The 15,669-nt window shown below is 40.5% G+C and overlaps 1 protein-coding gene across 2 annotated transcripts in view; it reads left to right on the top strand.

Annotated features, from left to right (window-relative positions):
• The window catches only part of Nup93 (nucleoporin 93), a 98,997-nt gene that overhangs the window by 57,273 nt on the left and 26,055 nt on the right, over positions 1 to 15,669 (top strand). For both annotated transcript variants that reach the window (XM_047529621.1, XM_047529620.1), the window contains exons 4-5: positions 4,860 to 4,922; positions 10,269 to 10,397. In XM_047529621.1, the coding sequence (XP_047385577.1) occupies positions 4,860 to 4,922; positions 10,269 to 10,397 (192 nt within the window). The remainder of the gene's footprint in view (positions 1 to 4,859; positions 4,923 to 10,268; positions 10,398 to 15,669) is intronic.

Raw genomic sequence — 15,669 nt, 5'->3', positions numbered from 1 at the left:
AAGCTGTAAGAGTACATCTCGAGGGTGAGGACATGAGAGGGGCCACACAGGAAGAGCTGGAAGGAAAAGACATGCATAGGCAGAGGGGAGTCAGGGAGGAGATCCCTGGGAAGTGGGCCCCCGCAGGTTCTGTTTCTGCCTTACTTTTTAGTCCTTTAATTGCTGTTGGCTGTTGTTTTTCCTCGCGGTATATGTTCTTTAAAAGAAACTAGCCACCACTAGGTGGCACACATATCCCGGCATTTCTCTACATGTTATTTTGAACATTCTTTGAAAAGGCCACCAATGTGTCATTTAAAAAAATATGATGTGTAATCTCTTTTAGCATTTTGTTTTGGAAAGAATGAAAGTAAAAATTCAGAATCTACATGGAGTTGGACCCTCCATATTGGTGGTTTCTGCATTCTTGGATTCAACTAAATGCTAAACAGAAGTATTTGAGAAAAAAAAATGCCTCTGTACTGAACACACATAGACTTTATTTTCTTGCCATTATTCCCTAAACAATACAATTTAACAACTATTTACATGGTAATTACTTTGTAAATGTGTAAGTAATTAGAGATGATTTAAAATATACAGAGGTTATATGCAAACACTATGCTCAAGTATGCTCAAGATTAGGCACACTTGAGCACTGGCGTCAGCATCTTGTGTGTCTGTACGTGTATGTATAGAAGGGCGTCCTGGAGCCAGTCTCCATGGACACTAAGGGACAACTGTATTTTGTGGGCTCAGTGTATGCTATAGAGAAAGCCCAGTTTTTGAGGTACATAATGGTTAATGGTCTTTCTTCATATGTCAGTAAAGTGCTCAATTTAATATGTTGAGATTTTTAAACTATAACTTTATAATAAATATTTTGAAGTTGAGTAATCTACCCCCAAAGCAATAATGGCTTTTTTTTCTTCTTTTTCTTTGTTAATGCTACTTGAAATTTCACCTCTTAGAAATTTGGGAGTTGTGTTTCTTGTAGAATAATAAAATTTTAAAAGCAAAATAATATCATTGCGGAATATTATTTTACTTTTAAATAAATGTCTGATCATTTTTGCGTTTGTGTTTTGTATGTATGTGAGAGAGATTTGGATGTAGGTACAGTTGAAAGAGTGTAAAGTGCTGGTCATTTGACTCGGAAGAGCAGAGGAAGTGCAGAGAAGGGCAGGGAGGCAAAGTATCAGGCTTACCCCAGGCACTGCCCGCTCCCTATCAGCCAAAGAGAGAACGAAAGAGATAAGGCCTTGTTAAACAGTAGCCGACCCCCTCTACACTCAAACACCACTACCAGAAAGGGGACTGGTTTAGACAGTCAGCTCCCTGTAGCCTCTGCCAGGAAAAGGTGCAGCAGAGCAGCCTAAACCTGCCTTTTGTTTGGCCACATCCGTCAGTGATAATAGTTGGCTTGACTTTGTTTATACACTGTGGCCCTAGAGCTTTTTGCTTTTGCCATTTGAAGAACCTTCACGGAAGGAAATTCATAGTAAAGGTCTGTTAACTTGACATCATCATTTGCGATGAATGGTATAAGCAAGACTCATTATAATCTTTGTCATTTCATGTCTGGCTCCCCTATGAGAGCAGAAACACCCACTTGGTGACTAGCTGCCCCCCTTCTGAATGGACCACATGGGTTCCACGCTTCCTGTGCTCTGGTTTATTGAGGCCCTTACGTTATTAGGCAAGTAACTGATGCCTCTCCCTATCCTCCTCCCACCCCAATTAGCAGTATAGATAATTGGAGCAGTCTTGGAGTTGTGTCCTCAAGCTGCCTCAGACTGCACAGGAGGAGTCGTCATGAGAAAACTGTTTTCTGTGTGCTGGTCACTGTTTATCCTGTCTATCCTCATGCACTGCCCAGTTTGGGTTTGATAGTAGGTCAGGGGAATCATGGACTAATATATAAGGATTTGGGGAAATCTATGAAGATTAGTAATATTTAATTTAAGATATATTCCCTATCTTGTTCTCACCCTTCCCCCCTTTTTTTAAAAGAAAACCAGCACCCTTATATCTATGACTGTTTGAACAAAATATACTAAAGCATTAATAGTTGTTAAAATATAAGTAGTCAAAAATCGGTTAATTAAATTGCAAATACAAGAAAAGTATCAAATGTGTTCTTATTTTTTTGAAAACTTTTTTTGTTCTTTTTAGTTATACATGTCAATAGAATGTATTTTGACATATGTACAATGAAGTATAACTTCCCATTCTTTTTTTTGAATAATTTTTTTAAGTTGGAGATGAACACAATACCTTTATTTTGTTTATTTATTTTTTTTGTGGTGCCGAGGATCAAACCTAGTGTCTTACACATGCTAGACAAGTGCTCTGCCCCTGAGCCACAACCCGAGCTCCTAACTTCCTGTTCTTGTGGTTGTACATGATATGGAGTTACACTGGTCGTGTATTCGTATATAAACATAGGAAAGTTATGTCTGGTTCATTCCACTGTCTTTCCCATTCCTATTCCCCTTCCCCTTCCTTTTCTCCCACTCCTCCCTATCCACGTAGTGAACCTCTACTCCCCCAAACACACCTATTGTGAATCAGCATCTGCATATCAGAGAGAACATTGAACCTTTGGTTTTTTGGGATTGGCTTATTTCACTTACCACGATATTCTCTAGTTCTATCCATTTACCTGCAAATGCCATAATTTCATTCTTCTTTAAGGCTGAGTAATATTCCATTGTGTATATACCACATTTTCTTTTTTTTTGGGTGCTGGGGATCGAACCCAGGGCCTTGTGCTTACAAAGCAAGCACTCTACCGACTGAGCTATCTCTCCAGCCCCCCACATTTTCTTTATCCATTCATCTGTTGAAGGGTATCCAGGTTGGTTCCATAGTTTAGCTATTATGAATTGAGCTGCACATTGATGTGGCTGCATCACTGTAGTATGCTGATTTTAAGTCCTTTGAGTATAAACGGAGGAGTGGGATAGCTGGGTCAAATGGTGGTTCTGTTCCAAATTTTCTGAGGAATCTCCATACTGCTTTCCATAGTGGTTTCACCAATTTGCAGTCCCACCAGCAATGCGTGAGTATACCTTTTCCCCCACATCCTTGCCAACATTAAATGTATTTTAATGTAGCTTGTCATTCTAAAAACTTTTTCTTAATTCTGTTTTGTATTATATTTCGCCAAAGTTCCTTGCGGGGGGAAAAAAAAACACAAGCAAAAACATGATTTTGAAAAAACACGTCATTTCATTTCAGGCACATATCAATGTAACAGTAGTGTGCTTGACATGCATATACCTTGCCTTGCAGAGTATGTAGGTTGATCTGATGTGGGGGTAACTTGAATTCTTCCAGCTTACAACTAATACTTGGATCTCCACATATTGATGGATCCTCTTCCTCTTTCCTACTTAGTCCCCACTCCCCAGGCTGTGGAAAAGAAACTTCACCCTTTGGTGTGAGGATGTTGGCATGGAAGCCCAGTTTATCTTTGTGTTTCTTTGTCTTCCTACCTGCCGCCATAGCTGTTCACAGTGTCCTGTCCTTTCCCCACCAGACCTCAACTCAGCTGAGGACAGTGAACAGCAACAGGGAGGTCACCCTGGGCATCTCTTCTTTTAATATCACCTGTGGATCTAGACCTAATTGATGGTAATAGTAGAGCTATGCATACCAAGCCTTGGGCCAAGAACTTGATTACAGTATTTCATTATTACTTGAGTAAACTGAAGTGTAGACAGTTTGAATGATTTGACTAAGTCCTGCCATTCACAAATGGAGGCACCAGGTTTGAAACTATTCCAAAGCCTGGCAGCTTGGCCATTTAATTTATGCATGTTAAATGAGACTTGTAAACAGTCTCTTCTTCACCCCACCAATAGTAAATAAGCAATAGATACCGCCAGACCTAAAGTAGAAGCACCACATGGTAAAAATCCAGAAGAAACTTGTCAATAAATATAAATAAGTGATTTTTATCTTTTCCCAGTTGTGTTTTTCAGCTTTTCACTGTTGGGACAAAATATCTGAGAAAATAAACTTAGGGGATGAAACAATTATTTTGGCTCATGGTTTCAGAGGTTTTAGTACGCGGTTGGCGGGCTTCCTTGCGTTGAGCCTGAGGTGAGGCTGCCCCTTGTGGCAGAAGCACATGGTGAAGCAAAGCTGCTCACCTCATGGCAGCCAGGGATCAGAGAGGGCAGGAGGGGCCAGGGGCGCACATACCCTCGTACGGTATGGGACCTTCTTCTTCCAACTAGGTCCCAGCTCTTACAGTTTCCACCCCTCCCCCAGTAATGCCATCAGATTATTAATCCCTCAAAGGATTAATCCACTGATGAAATCACAGCCCTGGTGACCCAGTCACTTCCCAAGAGCCCCACCTCTGAACACTGCTGCCCTGGGACCAACCCTTCATCACATGAGCCTTTGGGGGACATTCCAGACCAAACCAGAACTCCAGCCACTGGCAAGTAAGTGAAAAGCACAAAGACAAGTGGGCAGTGATGGCCTCCTTAGTGTTAGAAAGAAATGGGAGGACGAGTCGAAAGCAGCAGGGAAGAGAGGGACTGTGACTGGCCGCATCGCCAAAGCATCCTCAGAGGAATCTTGAAGGGCAGTCTTGACTGTTCACTTTTTATACGGTATAGGACATGGAATGCCACACTGCTGCCATGGAGACTTTACTTCTGACAATCATCATATTCTCCCAGAAGGAAACTGGAAGACATCTCTTTTAACTACTCCACGATGTTTTCAAGTTGACAGCGTTCTGTGAGGCTGGAGGAGGGCAGGGTAGCAGATGCCCTCACTGTGGTCTTTTGTCCTGCAGTAGACTTGGTTATTTGAAGGTTGATTTTAACCTAAGTTGCATCATTTTCCCCCACTCACAGGGCTTCCTGAAGAATGAGAAGGACAATGCGCTGCTGTCTGCCATTGAGGAATCCCGGAAGCGGGTAAGAAAACAAACCAGAGTGTAGATGTGTAGAGTCAAGAGCAGCATGTTCAGCAGTGAGTGCAGTCTAGAGCTGGGGTCTGTGCCCAGGGCCAGCTGTCAATTACACAGAGGTAGCTCACCAGACGGAATGCTACAGAAGTTGTTTTTTATAATACCATGCTTGTAACTATCCATGTATTTGGTGACTGAAAGGCATGCGAGACACTGGACTAGACAATTATTAAAGTAGCCTTAAAATGAGAGGGGCCAGATAATTCTTCAGTTCACTGTTATTGTATAAATGGTATTTTTTTCCTACTGAATCAATAGTTTAGAAAAGCAATTATGATCATTGATAATTTCCTTCAACTTCTTTTTCCTTTATCATACATGACCATACCACTTTTTATATTAACAATTTCTACAAGCTCTCTTTTTAAAGAAAATAGTTTGGTGCTCCAAAAGATGGTCATGAGTCAGCCAGAGCAGCCATTATATGTCAGCAGTAGTTTGCACAATTGTTCCTACAAGACATCCAAACACCCTTTACTCTACTAATGTATTAATTCTCTCCATTTGTTTCTGACAAGTATCAAAACCTTCTCAGAGCGTCCCATTACAGAGTAAGAGATTTTCAGGCCACCGGAGTCTTTGGAGAGCAGGGGAAAAGGCTATCAAGTGGAGCTGGTTCTAAGCCAGCAGCTTCCCAGGAAGTTAGTGACGGTCTGCCAGCAGTGGCTCTCTGCAGAGGGAGGGGGAGAAGGGAGAGTTCTGCTGTTTGCTTCTTTAACCCTAGTATCTAATGAAATGTATTTTTGTATTAATTTGTGTGATTTAAAAAATAAGAAGTTGAAAAATGCTGCTTCTTTGTGTGCTTTATTAAAATATTCTACGAGGGTGCAAGCAACAGGGCTGCGGAGGAGCCGCCAGCTACTGTTTAGGAGAACACGGTCCCAAGGCACCGTTCCAATGACTGATGTGTTTAATTGTCAGCAAAAACTTCCCTAAAATTTCATTAATTAGATTGTTGGCAGTAATACTTAGTCCTAGAAATAGAGAAATACACTTAATTCAGATTTGAAAATATTAAGAAAGGGATTTTTTTGTTGTTATTCACACTCTGAGTTACTCACCAATGTTGATTGTCCTGCTGTAAAGGACCAGTGAAATTAAATTAGGATTGTCGAATGCCACCAAGCCTTATTAATCCATTTACCCTGCAGAATGTGTTTCTGGAATTGGCAGTCTCTGAATATTGTATCATACTGAGACTGAATGTGCAGCCAGCCAAAACATTTAGGTGACATACCACAGTGCAAAATGCACGCATATGCGTTTGGAGGGAGGCATTCCAGTGTTGAGAGCCTGCCTGTGGGGAGGCCTCTGACCTGTCTGGACACTGGGAAACGGCTGCTGGGCAAGAATCATTTTCAAAATGATTTGAAAATCAGTAGCTTCCTGGCATTTTGGTGGCAATTTCATGTTTGAATAACTTGCCAATGTCCTGCTGAAATGCCAAGAAAACAAGCTACAAAACCACAAATGTGTCCTATCTTTTCCCATTTGGTGCGTCCCAGCAAAAACAGAACAACATTACCAGAGCATATGCAATGTTTCTAAAAGCCAGCAACAGCTCAGTAACAAGTGGGTATGAAGTCAAAGCATATTGCCCTCTTCCCTTTATGAAAACGGGGTTCAGGTGCTCCCTACTGTTCTTAACTGTTTCCCAGTTCTCTCCTTGCCTTCCTTTAATGTGTTCCAAGGGAAACGTTTTCCACACTTAACAACTCGAAAGGTTCATCTTTAGTTGATAATAGTTTCTCCACTGCTTTGCTACTGTCAGTGTTTTATTTTGTCTTCCTTCTACTGTTTTGGTCTCTGCACACCCTTCTATTTTATCTCTTTTCTCTTCCTTTGGTTTTCTTTCCTTATCTCTGCTAACCTGCCTCCTGCCTCCTGCCTCCCCTGACCTCTCCCTGCCTCCCCTTCTCTTAGTTCTTAGTTGAGGAGCAGTGTTGAGTCCCCCGCCGGAGCTCCTCTGCTAGCGTTCTTTTTTGCACTTAATCCAGTGGTTCAGACATGGGCATAAATGGAATAGGCTGGAGTCATTTGGGTTGGGCAGATGGGTGGCTGACCATCCCTGATTAGCTCACAGATTGGATGTTCCATCACTCTAAACTGGATGGGTGTGGTCAAGGGAAGAGAATGTTAATGTTGGGCTATTTATTTTTATTTGATGCTCCTTATCACACTAATGGTAAATGGAATTACAGTTCTGTTCCTTCAGGTCTGGGGACTGTTTCTAAAATGAGTAGCCTAGCGTACTTCTTAGATATATCTGAGGATTTGAGCACAGAAATGTCCACTTTTCAAAACTGCTTAATACTTCTAAAGTACTAAGGAGGAGTCCTTGCACACAAGTGGGCACCTGATAGACAGGGGATAGAGAATTCTACCGTTGTCATCCTGACCCTTCCCTGACGCTGGAAGTCTGCCCCCTCTGTCTCATCTGTAGTTTCTGTGAGTGGTTTACTGTTTGTTTTCTTCAGTCACCTTTACTACTCTACCATTCTTTTGAAGACTTGTCCTTAAGAGGATCTCTGACACTTTTGAAGTGTCCTGAGTTGGTGCTGTGACTTTGTCTGTGTCTTTCTTCCTGTTCCGAGCTCAGAAAGCAGTATGACTCACAGCCTTCTGCCTCCTTATTTCTACCCACCCTGGTCCTTGAGGCTTGAAGCCCTTTGGTTTTCTAGGGAGAGGTTCTAGGCTGAGGAGGTGGTTGGTTTGACTATTGACTAGGAAGAGTTTTAGAAGTGTCACTTACATACTCTTTGTGAACAACTACTAGAGGAATTCTCTCTTCCCTTTGCTTCTAGCCCACCTTTCTGTTCCATTATTCTTTCATGTTCAAACTGCACAGTTTTTGTATCTAAGCTTCACTCATGTGAACAAGAGGTAAAGGTTTTTCTCTGGGTGTTTTTCAACTCATGCTAACTGATTGGAAAGATCCATTCTGCCTGAACTGATTGGAAAGATCCATTCTGCCTGAACTGATTGGAAAGATCCATTCTGCTTCATTCTCAGTGACAAGGACAAAACCAGATGGAAGGCCGTTAAAGTCAGTGACAGTCATCTCTCCTGTGTCTTCAGAATACCTGCTAGAAAAGGGTGTGAGGTGTGCCAACTTTCTTCCTAATTTTTTGTGGCTGTGTGGCTGGTGTCCCTTTTCCAATTTTAATACATTCTGGTCCAATATAAATATCCCATTTGCAGGAAGAGTATATTTGATTTTTATAGCAGTTCCTCAACGCTCTTGTATATGAACATTATCAGTATAAATTATCTGCATTGCCAAAAATAAAGCAGGCATTACTAATACTCCCTTGGTGCTGCCTACTTAGATGCCAATCTGATTGTAAATGAAACAGCTTTTTGAAAAGTGAGCTTAAGTTCATAGGAAACCTGGTCTGCCAATTAAAGAATAATAGGCTAAGAACAATCATAATTCAGAATATCTCTACAAATATTTTTCCTTTCTATTTTTTCCTTCTTAGTGTGTGTCTTGTGTTAGCTACCTGCAGTGTCACCAGTCAGTGGTAGTGAGATTTATCAGGCTTCAGTGATTTTGAGTAAACTGGTAGGAAATTTAATAACAGGATGGTTTTCTTTTACTAGTTTGATTTCTGCTTCGCAAGTATTAGTGATTATTATTGTTATTATTATTTGAGGGGCGTACTGGGAATTTAACTCAGTGGTGTTCTACTACTAAGTTACATCCTCAGCCCTTTTAATTCTGAGACAGAGTAGAGTATTACTAGGTTTCCCAGACTGTCCTTGAACTTGCAGTCCTCTTGCCTCTGCTCTCAAGTAGCTGGGATTACACGTGTGTGCCACTGTATGCAGAAATATCAGTGATTTTTAAAAATTTATTTCGATTCATTGTACACAAATGAGGCACAACTGTTGTTTCTTTGGTGGTACTATTAGTGATTTTTTAAAAAGTAAATAAAGTCACTGGGAGAGTCTTTTATCTTAGATTCTTGGTAAATCTTAAGATTCCACTGATCTTATAATCTATTATTTTTGTATGTACTAGAAGAAAAAAAACTCCTGTGACATGCAGTAAATTGTAATATGCAGCCTCATTTCAGAAGTTTTAAAAAGATGTTTGTTTTAATAAGCATTGGAGAGGTGCTGAACATTACTATCAGCCAGGTGTGGTGGTTGTATGCCTGTATTCCCAGCCACTGCAGAGGTGAGGCAGGAGGATGTCAGGTTTGAGGCTAGCCTAGGCAACTTAGTGAGACCCTGTCTCAAAATACAATTTTAAAAAAGTTCTGGGGATGCAGTTCAGTGGTAGAGCACTTGCATGGCATGTACAAAACCCTTGGTTCCATCTTTAGTACTAGGAAAACAACAAAAATTAATCCTTAAGGAAATGCACATCTGAACTACAGTGAGGTACTAATTTGCACTCATTAGGGTGGCTCCTATCAAAAAACCAGAAAATAATATTGGAGAGGATGTAGAGAAATTGGAACCTTTGGGCACTTTTGGTAGAAATGTAAAATGGGATAGTCTTTTTGAATACAGTAGAATACTAAAAGTAGAATTAACACATACCAGAAATTCCACTTATTGCATGTGCTGAGGAGAATTTGAAGCAGGGACTTCAAGAGCTGGTTTTCACCCATGTTCATAGCAACATTTTTCACAAAAGGAAGGAAATTCTGGCACATGTTACAACATGGATGAACCTTGAGGGTATTACGCTAAATGAAATAAGCCAATCAGAAAAGACCGATCTGTAGAATTTCTTTCATGTGAGATAAGAGTAGTCAAATTCAGGGGCTGGGGTTGTGGCTCAGTGGTAGAGGATTTGCCTAGCACATGTGAGGCACTGGGTTTGATCCTCAGTACCATATGAAAACAAAAAAATAAAATAAAGGTATTGTGTTCATCTACAACTTAAAAAAAAAAAAAAAAGCGGGGAGAGAGAAATGGGAGTTACTGTTTAATGGGTATAGTTTCAGTCGTGCAAGACCAAGAAGTTCAAGAGTTCACAAGATGGACAGTGATGGTGAATGTGTTTAATGCCCCTGAACTGTACACTTAAAAATGGCAAATCTTGTGTGTATTTTAGTAAGTTCAAAAGCTTTTAAATGCCTTAGAATCAATGAATAGGGTAAGTCGCAAAGAGTTGTCAGTAAATTCTTTGAAGGATAATTTTTGAAGTCCATTGCTTTTACTCTACTCATGGACGAGTGGTAGTTTGGGGAAGGTCTTAGCATTTCTGCTACGCTTTAAGGGAAACCATGTTCTCTATTTCTCACTTGGGTTGTGACCCTCTGCTCCTTCCCTGCAGACCTTTGGCATGGCTGAGGAGTACCATCGGGAGTCAATGCTGGTCGAGTGGGAACAAGTGAAACAGCGGATTCTGCACACACTGCTGGCCTCAGGAGAGGATGCCCTTGACTTCACCCAAGAGAGTGAGGTAGATGGATCAAACAGATGAATCATTATTAATAAACATGTGAAGCCAAAGGACACCTGCCTACTTCATTAGTGGAGTTCTGGCACAGGTGGTTGCTGTCTTCTCATGGATTTTGAGATGCCTCATTCACCTGGACTTCTTCCAGCATGCCTGGTTGCTTCTGCTCAGTCTCCTTTGCTGAGTTCACAGACTGATCTCAAGGTGTTTGAGTGTCCCGGGCTCAGTCCTTGACCTGTTTTCTCTCTTAGTTACTGTGCTGATTTTACCTAGACTGTGGCTTCTAAGTACCAATTATTTGCTGAAGATTCTCAAATTTGCATCTGCAACCCTGAACCCTACATTAATTTATCTGGTTGCCTTCTTGTCTGTCTTATAAGCATTCAGGCCCAGAATTGACCCGATAGTTGCTGCCCACTAACCCACCTTCTCTTCTCACAGAAGTCCCCATTTTTATAAATAGCAATTTCAGTTTTTCCCTTGCTCAGAGCAAAGAAAACCTCAAATTCATTTTTGTCTTTTCCTTGCCCTTCTCATACCTGGTCTGGACAAATCCAGTTAACTCTACCCCTAAAATGTACCCAGAGTCCACCACTTCTCCCACCCTCACTGTTAATAGTCCAAATGCTAATCATCTCTCACTTGGATCACTGAGCCAGCCTCGTGACAGCTGTTTTAGTTATCGTTGCTGTGTAACAAATACTTGAGACCTTACTGACTGATGCAAGCTTTTGGTTGTCTGGTTCTTTCTTTCTGACTCAGGGTCTCTTGAAGCTGCACTTATCCAAGGTATGACTTGGGAAGCCCTGCTCCCCAGGTCCTTCATGTGGCTCTTGACAAGCCTTAGGTCTTCTCTGGCTCTAGGCTAGAGATATGACTTCCTTGCCAAGGGGCCTCTCCACGTGCTGTTCACAGCATGACAGTGTGCTTCTCCTAGGGTAGGAGGAAGGGATCCAAAGTAGAGCTAGAGCCCTGAGACAGAAATCAGTCTTTCTGTTACATAATCTGAAAAGCAATATCCTGTCTCTTGTCTAGGTTAGAATCCATCACTAAATCCAGCCTATCCTACAGGGGAGAGGATCATAGGAGGGCTTGAATACCAGGAGGTGGGGATCCTTGATACCGCGTTACAGGCTGCCGAGCATGCTGATCTGCTTTTGCCCTTGTACCCTGCTAGAATTTCAACTCAGCAGCCACGGTGATTCCTGTCACTGCTTTGCTTAGAGCCCTTTGGTGATACCTGCCTCACTTGGAGTGAAAGCCAAAGTCCTTACAATCACCCGGTGTTGTTGCCTGTCTAAATCCGTCTTATACCGCTCTCCCCATTGTTCTTGCTGCTCCCACCAGACGTGTTCCTTACAAGTTCCTTGAACAACGTGAAAGGCTCACTGCTGCTTCTACCTAGAATTTCTTCCCAGAATAACTGTATGGCTGTCTCCCTCATAGTGCCATCCTAGGCCTTGGTAGGCGAAATCCAAACCAACCGCTTCTCTGCCATCAGTTAGTGTCTCCTTTGCGTGCTGTTTGTCTTCGTAGCCCTTCCTCCCCTGGGCTGTTGTGTGTGCTTCCTGCTTGTATATGGTAGATTGTCTGTTTCTCACAGATTATAGGTTACCTGAAGGTAAGGATTTTTATTTCTTTGTTTTCTATACATGCAGTGCCTAGAAGAATCCCTTGAAACATAATAGGTGCTCAAGAAATATCTGTTGAATGAATCATTTGGCTTTAGCTAACTGCATACTAAGGGATATGTTTTAAAGAATATAGTTTAGGGTGGGAGATTAAATAACCTCAGTTGCCAGTATTAATTGATTAATAGTAGTGCCAAGTTTAGGATTTTCTCCTCTTTTTGAAATTTAATTTAAAAAAACAAAGGCAATGTAGTTATATAATTTAAGAATTAGAGCACACTGTTTGCAGATACCCTCTTCCCTTTCCCCTCTTGTCTTCCCCATCAGTAATCACCATTATTGCTTTATTATATATATTTCTAGCATTTCTTCATACAGATACAAATATATGAGACTGTATATTCTTTTTTTAAAGTGTTTTTAGTTGTAGATGGATACAATACCTGTATTTATTTATTTTTATGTGGTGCTGAGGATGGAACCCAGTGCCTCACACGTGCTAGGTGAGCACTCTACCACTGAGCTGTAATCCCAGCCCCAAGACTATATATTCTTATCTCTGCACCTTCTCACCCAAAAGCCAGCTAGCTGTGTGTTCTGTTCTATGTGTTTCTTTTTTCCCTCACTATATCTGGGAAATCTTTCCTGCAAGGAATTTTGAGGCTGCATCTGGGACCAGCAGGCAAATGAGTCTTGCTTAGTGATGCCCTTGTGCCTGCCGCACATTTATCTTCCTGTGTGGGGAAAGGGACAGCCCTCTACTTCAGATCCTGGCTTCAGCAGTAACTGTTCCCGAGGTCTTATCCAAAGCTCTTTTTTAAACTCTGCAGGGTCTTCACCAGTGAAATGGGTTTGGGGGCAGATTAGTGATAATGGAAAGAAACTGATCCATGATGACCATTCTTTACTGCTGTCTTTTAAAGTAGGTTCAGATCATTTAGAGGTAGAGATTAAAAATTGTAATGTTGTAAAATTGAATAGTATTAGACATTTTTAGGCTTTTTAAACAAAGCTTCCTGATAAGACCTTTCCCCAAAACTTGTTTCATGGATAGCTAGTGTTCTTTTGTACATAGAGATAGGAAAACTGAGACCCAGAGAGATGGGTAATATGCTAACAAGACCCAGACTGTTGGCTTCTAGGTCATCACTCAATTGAAGTCTGGGTCAAGGATGGGTAGTTGGCAATTAATGGGACCTACAAGGTAACTGCACATCCTCCATCTGCATATTTGTTCCTGATTTAAAAACCAGTTTATTTTTAAATTAAATTGTCCCCCAGTAAATAAATGCCAAGTCTTTAGTCTTGGGAAATTGTTCTTTAAGGACTGTGTCCCATATTTCTTTGACTCAAAGACTTCACAATCAAATCAGAGTCTTTGGGAAAGAAGAACTTAATGTATAAGATCCTTGCACAGCCTAATATTTCTTTTTCAGTTCTTTATGAATCTGGGCAAATAACTAGAACAACTCATGGTTTTATAAACTTCATTTTTTAAAAAATGGTGTTAATAGGTTGTGTTCTGTATAGGGATTTGAAAGTAATTATAAATTGCAAATGAGATGTTCTTTCTTGATTGCTCATCTCTTCAAAATAGGCTATCTATTTAATAGACTCTTATTCTTTGACCTCTAGTCCCCTTGGAAAGGAGTTACCTATGCTTCTTTGTTCTCTGTTGACACCTAGCAGCATGAATAGAACTGCTGTAAAGTTGATAAATGATGCAGACAAGTCTCTCTTAAGGTTAGCCAGGGAATTGCCATCTTCTGGAAACTTGTAAGTTTTGCTGTTTTGAACATTTTTCCTGAAGTATAACATGTATATACAGGAAAGTACACAAATGATAAATATATAACTCAACAAATTTTCACAAATGGAAAATACTTAGATGAAGAAACAGAATCTGACCAGCACCCCAGCGAATTACCTGTGTGCCCCTTTCTGATCTCTGTCCTCTCTCCCCACCAACAGTGGAACCACTGTCCAACTTCTGACATCACAGATTCACTTTGCTTGTTTTTGAACCTTGTGTAAATGCAGTCACAAAATACATACTTTCATTTCGGTCTTCTTTTGTGTAACAGTCTGTATATTATTACATGTAGCTATGAACCATTCTTCTCAGGACTGAACAGTATACCTGCAATTTGTTTATCCATTCTAGTGTTGATGGACATTTGAGTAGTTTCCAGTTCTTGGCTCTTATAAATAGTTCTGTTATGAACGTTATTTTGTATGTCTTTTGGTGAACACATATTTGCATCTCTGTTAGGTATACCTAAGAGGGAAATTGCAAGGTCAGAGGGTTTGCATGTGTTCAGCTTTACTAGATATTGCCAGATCATTTTCCAAAATGGCTTTACCACCAACAGTATGTGAAAACGCTATTTTGTTCCATATTCTGGCCGCACTTGGTGTTTCTTTTTTAATATAACCATTCTGCTGGTTACATGGAACCCTGTGTTGTTATAGACTTTTGCCTTGTAATTTCCTTCAAAATGATGAGAAAGCAGTATTATCTCTAGTTGACCCACCTCCATATAGGAGAACACACAGGATGCCACAGCAGGCTTAGGATCATCAGACCTTGACTTCCTGAGCCTGGGATTCCTATTTAGGAAAAGCCTTTCCTGAAAAACTGTTGTAAGGAATATAACACATAGGAAACCCCTAGCCCAGCATCCATCTCAGGTACACTGTGTATATCCTAGCAATATTAGGGTGGCTGTTAGGATTTGGTAAGCAACACATCCTTCAGTTTACTCCTTAATCATTTTAGTATGGATTTTTTTAAGTGTTTGTCTTAATTTATGAAGTTTAGCTATTTATTCAGCTTAAATAGAAGAAATAATTAAAGAAGTATGACTTGATGAGTACAACATTCTTTTTTGGACACCTTATTGTCAGGCAGGAATAAGGTTGTTGAAATCCATCATTAGGAAGGAGGCTTCACATAATTTTGATCTGACCTTACATTTGAAGGAATTGTCCACATTTGAATAATTTAAATAAAGAAAAGATCAAGTCTTTTTTAAAAAAATTTTTAAAGCAAAAATGAACTAGGATATGGTGGTTCCTGGAACCACTCACCCCCCAACCTTCTAATAACAGAAGAGCAGGGAGACATTATTAATATCTGTTCCTGGCAAGTTTTAATAAAGGAAATGATGCTTCAGTGGCATAAAGTCAATTTGGAAAATTAATTTCCTTAGGATATCATTGAAGAAAGATAACTTTTAAACAAAGGTAAGAATGGAAAGATTGTTAATAACTTTTTAAGTTATGGTTTGAGTGAAACCGTTGTACTTTGAAGCAAGAAAGAGCCTTGTGGCTATGAACTTGTGCCCTAGTTCTTGCACCCAGTCAGTATGAAGAAGAACTCTCCTGGCAGATTCTGTGACAGGATGAGGGAATCCTTATGTATCTTAGCCAACTTTCAAAACAACATCTAAAGATAAATTTATCTAACTTCAGTGTAGTCCAGTGACTGTGCTGGTATTGGATGTCATCAATGGGTGATCTCCTCCTATGTTGTCTAGAGAATGACTTAGCAAGCAGCAGGCTGGCTAGAGAAACTGAACTGGAGCTTAATAATTATAGATAATGATGGTGACATTCTAAGCTGTGAAATGAAACGTTCAGTG

Source organism: Sciurus carolinensis, chromosome 16, assembly GCF_902686445.1.
Source record: "Sciurus carolinensis chromosome 16, mSciCar1.2, whole genome shotgun sequence".
NCBI classification, from domain to species: Eukaryota; Metazoa; Chordata; class Mammalia; order Rodentia; family Sciuridae; genus Sciurus; species Sciurus carolinensis.
This window is presented reverse-complemented; position numbering and strand designations above follow the sequence as displayed.